The sequence below is a fragment of the Coregonus clupeaformis genome, chromosome 20, assembly GCF_020615455.1.
Source record: "Coregonus clupeaformis isolate EN_2021a chromosome 20, ASM2061545v1, whole genome shotgun sequence".
In the NCBI taxonomy this organism is placed as follows: Eukaryota; Metazoa; Chordata; class Actinopteri; order Salmoniformes; family Salmonidae; genus Coregonus; species Coregonus clupeaformis.
In genome coordinates, this window is record NC_059211.1 from 63731037 (window position 1) to 63740011 (window position 8975).

The 8975-nt window shown below is 44.0% G+C and overlaps 1 protein-coding gene and 1 long non-coding RNA gene across 2 annotated transcripts in view; one reads left to right on the top strand and one right to left on the bottom strand.

The window, feature by feature from the left end:
- LOC121554020 overlaps positions 1 to 8975 on the bottom strand; it is a 31115-nt gene that overhangs the window by 8446 nt on the left and 13694 nt on the right. The window lies entirely within an intron of this gene.
- On the top strand, positions 487 to 8802 carry pld6 (phospholipase D family, member 6). The gene is made up of 4 exons (XM_041867457.2): positions 487 to 676; positions 1123 to 1313; positions 1712 to 1941; positions 7715 to 8802. The coding sequence occupies exons 2-4, from the start codon at positions 1123 to 1125 to the stop codon at positions 7981 to 7983; spliced, it is 690 nt and encodes a 229-aa protein (XP_041723391.1). The 5' UTR covers positions 487 to 676; the 3' UTR covers positions 7984 to 8802.

The following is an 8975-nucleotide window of genomic DNA, read 5'->3' on the forward strand; positions in this document are numbered from 1 at the left end:
TTAATAGACTTCAAACGGATCTTCCAGGTAACAACATCGTCCCAAAACCCTTATTCCAGCCAAAAAAACTCACTACCACTTTGCTTCTCTTATTTCATTTTGCATCCGCCACAGTAATCCAATTCTCCTCACGTTCTTCTCCAGTCGACACGCCATCTGATTCAAACAGAACATCCGCTTCCGCCATTTTTCCTCCTGCGATCGCCGTCAGAACCGGAAGTTCACATTAAGCCATGTTCGTCTTCTTCTTCAAGTTTTATTGGCGAATCGCAACCAACTGACAGGTGCATACACCGCCACCTACTGTAGTGGAGTGTGAAGCCGGTCACGACCTATCTATACCACTTTTCTCTTAACTAACCCTGAATTTCTAATACAATAAAATAATTCCCTACAACCCTCACTACTCCCATCATCCCCACCCACTTCCCATTCCTGTCCAACTTCTCTGACCCTGTCAAACAACCTCTCCCTTTCTACATCATACATCTCACAAAATAATAATACATGTTCAACCGCTTCAACAACTGTCCCCTGATTGGTGGAAACGTTGCAAATATCCTGCGAGTTTCAATTTGATTGACAGATCTAGAGCACCCGCCGGCGTTCGTCTTCGACGTCCACTCAAATAAAAGTCCGTCGTGGAGACCGATACTCGCCGGTGAAAAAACTCAAGGTAGCTAGGTCTAAAGTGGTTTAAAACAAGAGTTAATTCTAGCACACAGCAAGGAATGAACTGAGAAAGTGTGCTTACAAAAAAACCACTGCATGAAGGTAGCTCAGACTTGCAGAGATAAGCTGGCTAGATGGGCCTAGCTAACAAATCACTTACTGTAGTTAGCTAAGTAGCTAGCCTCTGCTCTGGGCTGCAGCAGAGTTCCATTATTTGCTAGCTATGTCATTGTCCCCATAAAGCTGGTGAAAACGAGCACCGTTCAGAAGTTAATGGCTGTTTTGCATACCCAACAGACCTCAACTATCATTAGCTGTCAAGACTTCACCCTAACTAGGCTAATCCTAACCAAGAGCTGAAAGGCAGGGGGGAAAGAAGGGAAGGCCTACTGTATGTAATTTAGCGCTTCCATTCAACATTTTCATGACAACTTGGCCCTCTGCCCACAGATGTCAGTGGTTCAGATGGTGAAGATTGTGGGTCTGGGGGCTGTGGCCCTCACTCTCAGTGTGAAGTGGTTGGGCTGGCTCCTCTGTCGCCTCTGGCCCCGGAAAATATCCCGGGGGCCCCTGAAAGAAGTGTTCTTTTTCCCCACGGAGGTCGCCTGCACGGAGCGTCTCTTCACTCCTGACTCACCATTGTAAGTAATAGTATGCATACCAAATGGCACCTTTTCCCTATATAGTGCACTGTTTTTAACCAGGGCCCAGTAGTGGATACTAGTGCCCTAGGGTAACATTTGGGATGCTGGCACAGTCAACTTTAACTACTCACCATCATTTTCATTAATAATATATCTATCCAATATCTCTAAGAATTCTGCTGTTTTTTTTATAGTCTTTCTATTGATTTCAGATGTTTTGCTACGGGCTAGGAACAATTATTCAGTGAGTGACTACTATACAGTAGATCCACCTTCCACAGTAACTCCTTCTCTCTCCCCCTTTCCTCTCCCTCTTATCCTCCTCTCCTCTGTCCCCCTATCATCTTCCCTTCCTCTTCCCATGTCCCCCCCCCCTTTCCTCTCTCCCCCCCAAGCCCCTGCCCCTGTCCCTTACCCCACAACGTCAACACCTCCTTCACCCGTCTCCTGGGCCACATCCTGTCTGCCTCCTCCTCCCTGGACCTGTGTGTGTTCGCCTTCACCAACCTGGACCTGAGCCGGGCCGTGCTGGCCCTCCACACCAGGGGCATCCCCATCCGTATCCTCACTGACATGGACTACACCCTCATCACCGGCTCCCAGATAGGGGCCATCCGCAGAGCAGGTAGGCTGATATGCCAAAGTCAATAAATCAAGTCACTGACAGGGAGGTAAGCCTCTCTCACTGCTGCTAATGTTATAAATAGGGGCCATCTGCAGAGCAGGTAGGCTGATGGCAGAGGCCCAATCCTAAAGCAGTTCTTAGAACCTACCACCTAGCTATGTACATTTTTACGTTTTAGTCATTTAGCAGACGCTCTTATCCTGAGCGACTTACAGTTAGTGAGTGCATACATTTTATTTTTTCATACTGGCCCCCGGTGGGAAACGAACCCACAACCCTGGCGTTGCAAGCGCCATGCTCTACCAACTGAGCCACACAGGGCCCTACTGTACTATCCCCTTATGCGCCTACATCACTCATCTGCAAAGCAGGTTGGGCCAGGGGTTCCCAAACTTTTTCACTCAGGCCCCCCTTCCTGCATTGGGGAACATCCCGCGCCCCACGTCTATTTCTATGGGCACAAGCACTGTTCATGACAAACTGTTCACACCCCTCTTGTTGACGGTGAGAAAATGTTGCAGGTTTGTTTATTTCCTGCAATTCTATACATTTTGCCATGTCTAATGTTTATTCATGTCATATTTGAGTGACTCAAACATTACAACAAAATCTATGGGCAAAAAAACATTAGGTGACATGGGCTAGTTGATATGGACATTTGAGTTATAAATAGCTCTCTAAGGTATGAAATGACTGACATGACAAGAGGAAATCTGCTGATGCACTACCCAATTTCGAAATTTCACCTTGTGCATTCTACTATTACAACTTTCAAGAGTAAGTTGAAAGCTGGACTGAGTTCCCAAAAAATATACACTACCGGTCAAAAGTTTTCGAACACCTTCTCTTTCAAGGGTTTTTCTTTATTTTTACCATGTTCTACAAAACTATGAAATAACACATGAAATTATGTAGTAACCAAAAAAGTGTAAAACAAATCAAAATATATTTTATATTTGAGATTCTTCAAATAGCCACCCTTTGCCTTGATGACAGCTTTGCACACTCTTGGCATTCTCTCAACCAGCTTCATCTGGAATGCTTTTCCAACAGTCTTGAAGGAGTTCCCACATGCTGAGCACTTGTTGGCTGCTTTTCCTTCACTCTGCTGTCCGACTCATCCCAAACCATCTCAATTGGGTTGAGGTCAGGGGATTATGGGGGCCAGGTCATCTGATGCAGCACTCCATCATTCTCGGTAAAATATCCCTTACACAGCCTGGAGGTGTGTTGGATCATTGTCCTGTTGGTTTATATTAAAGAAGAAAAGTGGAATGCAAAATGTTATTGTTTGGAACAATAGGTTGACTGCATTTGACCTAACAGAACAGCATGCAAAGTAACAGCGAGGAGGAGGAACTGCGCCGCTTGAGTGACAGGGGGCGGAGCTTGGTGTGACATAAGAGTAAATTATCAAAACGGACGTTACACAAGGCTGAGATGCATTTCAAAATATTGCATGCGATATGGATCTCTTGCGATATGGAAATATTGTGATTTCTATGTGAAATTGTTTAATTGTGCAGCCCTACTATATAGAGAATAAGGTGCCATTTGGGACGTATCCAGAGGGATGATTAAATATGTTGCAAGCGTAATCTGGCCCTAGTGGGCTTGCCAGCACAAGCCCCGACGAGTCAGAGACCTGTGGAATGCACATGGAATTTAAACTTGGGAGCACCAGTGCAGCTCTGAAAAAATACATTGAATTGCACATGGTTACATCTGTACAGTTGTTTCAAGTCCGGTGTGCTCAGGCTGTGGTTAGGCTACGTTTATATAATTTGAGGGTTGCGCATCACAAGCAAAGTCATTTTGTATCATTTTACTTTGCCTGTGAGAACCATTAGCACAGGCAGGTCTGATTAGTCTAGCTGCATCACAGCCTCTACCATAGAAACCAATGGAGCATGGCTTTGTGTCTGTGGTTGCACAACTTTCACCTTTACAATGCAGAAAAACCACTTGTCTCTAGCTCAACCCGTTCAAAACTAAATACATATTTTACCGGAGCTACACTGAACAAAAATATAAACGCAACAATTTCAACGATTTTACTGAGTTACAGTTCATATAAGGAAATCAGTCAATTGAAATAAATAAATTAGGCCCTAATCTATGGATTTCACATGAGTGGGAATACATACAGTGGGGGAAAAAAGTATTTAGTCAGCCACCAATTTTGCAAGTTCTCCCACTTAAAAAGATGAGAGGCCTGTAATTTTCATCATAGGTACACGTCAACTATGACAGACAAATTGAGAAAAAGAAATCCAGAAAATCACATTGTAGGATTTGTAATGAATTTATTTGCAAATTATGGTGGAAAATAAGTATTTGGTCACCTACAAACAAGCAAGATTTCTGGCTCTCACAGACCTGTAACTTCTTCTTTAAGAGGCTCCTCTGTCCTCCACTCGTTACCTGTATTAATGGCACCTGTTTGAACTTATCAGTATAAAAGACACCTGTCCACAACCTCAAACAGTCACACTCCAAACTCCACTATGGCCAAGACCAAAGAGCTGTCAAAGGACACCAGAAACAAAATTGTAGACCTGCACCAGGCTGGGAAGACTGAATCTGCAATAGGTAAGCAGCTTGGTTTGAAGAAATCAACTGTGGGAGCAATGATTAGGAAATGGAAGACATACAAGACCACTGATAATCTCCCTCGATCTGGGGCTCCACGCAAGATCTCACCCCGTGGGGTCAAAATGATCACAAGAACGGTGAGCAAAAATCCCAGAACCACACGGGGGGGACCTAGTGAATGACCTGCAGAGAGCTGGGACCAAAGTAACAAAGCCTACCATCAGTAACACACTACGCCGCCAGGGACTCAAATCCTGCAGTGCCAGACGTGTCCCCCTGCTTAAGCCAGTACATGTCCAGGCCCGTCTGAAGTTTGCTAGATTGCATTTGGATGATCCAGAAGAGGATTGGGAGAATGTCATATGGTCAGATGAAACCAAAATATAACTTTTTGGTAAAAACTCAACTCGTCGTGTTTGGAGGACAAAGAATGCTGAGTTGCATCCAAAGAACACCATACCTACTGTGAAGCATGGGGGTGGAAACATCATGCTTTGGGGCTGTTTTTCTGCAAAGGGACCAGGACGACTGATCCGTGTAAAGGAAAGAATGAATGGGGCCATGTATCGTGAGATTTTGAGTGAAAACCTCCTTCCATCAGCAAGGGCATTGAAGATGAAACGTGGCTGGGTCTTTCAGCATGACAATGATCCCAAACACACCGCCCGGGCAACGAAGGAGTGGCTTCGTAAGAAGCATTTCAAGGTCCTGGAGTGGCCTAGCCAGTCTCCAGATCTCAACCCCATAGAAAATCTTTGGAGGGAGTTGAAAGTCCGTGTTGCCCAGCGACAGCCCCAAAACATCACTGCTCTAGAGGAGATCTGCATGGAGGAATGGGCCAAAATACCAGCAACAGTGTGTGAAAACCTTGTGAAGACTTACAGAAAACGTTTGACCTGTGTCATTGCCAACAAAGGGTATATAACAAAGTATTGAGAAACTTTTGTTATTGACCAAATACTTATTTTCCCCTATAATTTGCAAATAAATTCATTAAAAATCCTACAATGTGATTTTCTGGATTTTCTTTTCTCATTTTGTCTGTCATAGTTGACGTGTACCTATGATGAAAATTACAGGCCTCTCTCATCTTTTTAAGTGGGAGAACTTGCACAATTGGTGGCTGACTAAATACTTTTTTTCCCCACTGTATATGCATCTGTTGGTCACAGATACCTTAAAGAAAGGTAGGGGCGTGGATGAAAAAAAACGGTCAGTATCTGGTGTGACCACCATTTGCCTCATGCAGCGCGGCACATCTCCTTCGCATAGAGTGGATCAGGCTGTTGATTGTGGCCTGTGGAATGTTATCCCACTCCTCTTCAATGACTGTGCGAAGTTGCTGGATATTAGCGGGATATTAGCGGGAACTGGAATGTTCTGTCGTACATGTCGATCCAGAGCATCCCAAACATGCTCAATGTGTGACACATCTGGTGAGTATGCAGGCCATGGAAGAACTGGGACATTTTCAGCTGCCAGGAATTGTGTACAGATACTTGCGACATGGGGCCGTGCATTATCATGCTGAAACATGAGGTGATGGTGGCAGATGAATGGCATGACAATGGGCCTCAGGATCTCGTAACAGTATCTCTGTGCATTTAAATTGCCATCGATAAAATGCAAATGTCTTAATTGTCTGTAGCTTATGCCTGCCCATGCCATAACCCCACCGCCACCATGGGTCACTCTGTTGACATCAGCAAACCGCTCGCCCACACAAAGCCATACAGGCAGGCTGTCTGCCATCTGAACCGTACAGTTGAAACCGGGATTAATCCGTGAAGAGCACACTTCTCCAGCGTGCCAGTGGCCATCGAAGGTGAGCATTTGCCCACTGAAGTCGGTTACGACGCCGAACTGCAGTCAGGTCAAGACCCTGGTGAGGACGACGAGCACACAGATGAGCTTCCCTGAGACGGTTTCTGACAATTTGTGCAGAAATTATTCGGTTGTTCAAACCCACAGTTTCATCAGCTGTCAAGGTGGCTAGTATCAGACGATTCCAAAGGTGAAGAAGCCGGATGTGGGGAGGTCCTGGGCTGGCGTGGTTACACGTGGTCTGCGGTTGTGAGGCCGGTTGGACGTACTGCCAAATTCTCTAAAATTACGTTGGAGGACGCTTATGGTAGAGAAATTAACATTCAATTATCTGGCAACACCTCTGGTGGATATTCCTGCAGTCAGCATGCCAATTGCACGCTCCCTCAAAACTTGAGAGATATGTGGCATTGTGTTGTGACAAAACTGCACATTTTAGAGTGGCCTTTTATTGTCCCCAGCACAAGGTGCACCTGTGTAATGATCATGCAGTTTAATCAGCTTCTTGATATGCCACACCTGTCAGGTGGATGGTTTATCTTAGCAAAGAAGAAGTGCTCACTAAAAGGGATGTAAACAAAAAAAATTGTTTTTCAGAAATAAAATTGTGCCTATGGAAATATCTGGGCTCTTTTATTGCAGCTCATGAAACATGGGACCAGCACTTTACATGTTGCGTTTTATATTTTTGTTTAGTATAAATATTTTATTTCTAGCACGGATTCGCGGGACGCTCTTAAAAGGGTTAAATACAGTGCTTGACTTGGGCAGGAGCTGAGTACTGGCACCTCAAATGTTCTACTGCTTGAGCTACTACTGCCTGTTCCCTTTTATAGAATATATGTTGAAAAGTATTTTGGAGCTCCTGCACCTAAATATAAACAGTACCGGCACCCAAAATTAGTACCTGAACCTATTTCAGTCAAGTCAAGCACTGGGTACACACAAATTAATCATCATGATTAAGGAATTATGAAAATAGTACAAATAAACCCTATTTAATCTATAAAAAAGCAGTATGGATCAGTTAGATGGAGGTCATTACTACTAAATACATTAACAGGGACATTTTAGGTGACATTAACAGGGACATTTTCATTTTCAGTGTGCTGCAGAGTTGTTTATCCCATCAAGGTGTGCCACGATTCAAAAAAGGTTGGGAACCACTTCCTTAGATAGACATGTTATGAATGGCTCTCTCTCCCCCTCCCCCTCCTATTTGGAATCTGTGTGATGTCCATGTGAGGTTTGACTCTGTAGGAGGTGTGACTCCACCACAATGCACCACAACTGTGACTATTCATAATATAGCATGGCCGCTCTCATCCTGTCTATTCCCCTTCCATTCCCCCAGGCATCTGTGTGAGGTGTGACTCCGGCGCCGTCCACATGCACCACAAGTTTGCCGTGGTGGACAGCCGGCGCCTGATCACCGGCTCCCTGAACTGGACCCTGACAGCCATCCAGAGCAACAAGGAGAACATCCTGGTCACGGAGGAACCAGACCTGGTCCTGCCTTTCATCACTGAGTTCCAGAGGCTCTGGGACGTCAATGACCCGGCTAGGAGAAACCTGCCATCAATCGCTGAGAAAGCTGCTAGTTTAGTACTATATAGAGACTGAGAAACATGGCTGAAGTATTTGTGTTACAGTAGCAGTAGCTAGTGGTTACTTTTGGTTTACCAACTGGTACGGTGATTATGGAGATTTTTATTTTGTATATTTAGTTGTTTTATATTTTCCATTTCTGAGAAACCTGCTAGTTTAGTACTATGGATACAAAGGTTGTATGGTCCTTATCTGGGACAAACGTGTCCAAATACAAATCGTGTTTGCATTAGTGTAGTGTGGTACGTTAGGATTGGGCAGTACTGGTCAAGAAACCAGCTATCTTCGTCAAGTAGAGAGACTTCGAGACATGGACTGTATGTGTACTTTCCTACTTTAGTAGAAGTAATAGTTTTTTGCCAGATGAATCGCTGCTTTACCCTGGTGATGATGTAGAATTGGGTAGTTTGATATTTTGTACTTTTATATTGAACGTTTTTTGTAGTTTTACATTGTTTACACTGAGGTATTTTGTTATTGTATGACAATTTGTTTTATATATTTTAATACAAAAGTCATTTGAATTCTGTTTCAAAAAAAAAAGTAATGTTAAATTGGGTAACTAAGAGTGGAATGTGTTATTTTTGTATGTTAAACGTTATATTTAAAATAGGATTTCATTACAGTATTTAGATAAAGATGGAAATAATAAGAATACTTCATGTTAACTCAGTCCATCCTATAGCTTATCATTAAGAGTCGGAGAACTATACCCAGTCATAACAATTGCACTGAGGGATAAGTGGTGCACTGCACTCATGCAGAAGAGATTTGTAATGCTTCTCACAGAGCACACAGCTCCAATAAAAAACCTACTCATCCACTCTACTGCAATCTGGCAGGTCTCCTGCATCTCAATGCCCCAGGAGCTGTGTCCCAAATGACACCCTATTCCCTATATAGTGCACTACTTTTGACCAGACACCATAGGGCTCTGATCAGAGGTAGTGCACTATATGAATAGGGTGCCATTTGGCCTTGTTCCCAGGATCCATAGCGTACTTCCA

Excerpts from the sequence above, each read along its gene's own strand:
- pld6 (XM_041867457.2), top strand. The coding sequence starts at position 1,123 with ATGTCAGTGGTTCAGATGGTGAAGATTGTGGGTCTGGGGGCTGTGGCC. Across the intron at positions 1,314-1,711 it reads TTCACTCCTGACTCACCATT|CCCCTGCCCCTGTCCCTTAC; the intron begins GTAAGTAATAGT and ends CTCCCCCCCAAG. Across the intron at positions 1,942-7,714 it reads AGGGGCCATCCGCAGAGCAG|GCATCTGTGTGAGGTGTGAC; the intron begins GTAGGCTGATAT and ends CCATTCCCCCAG.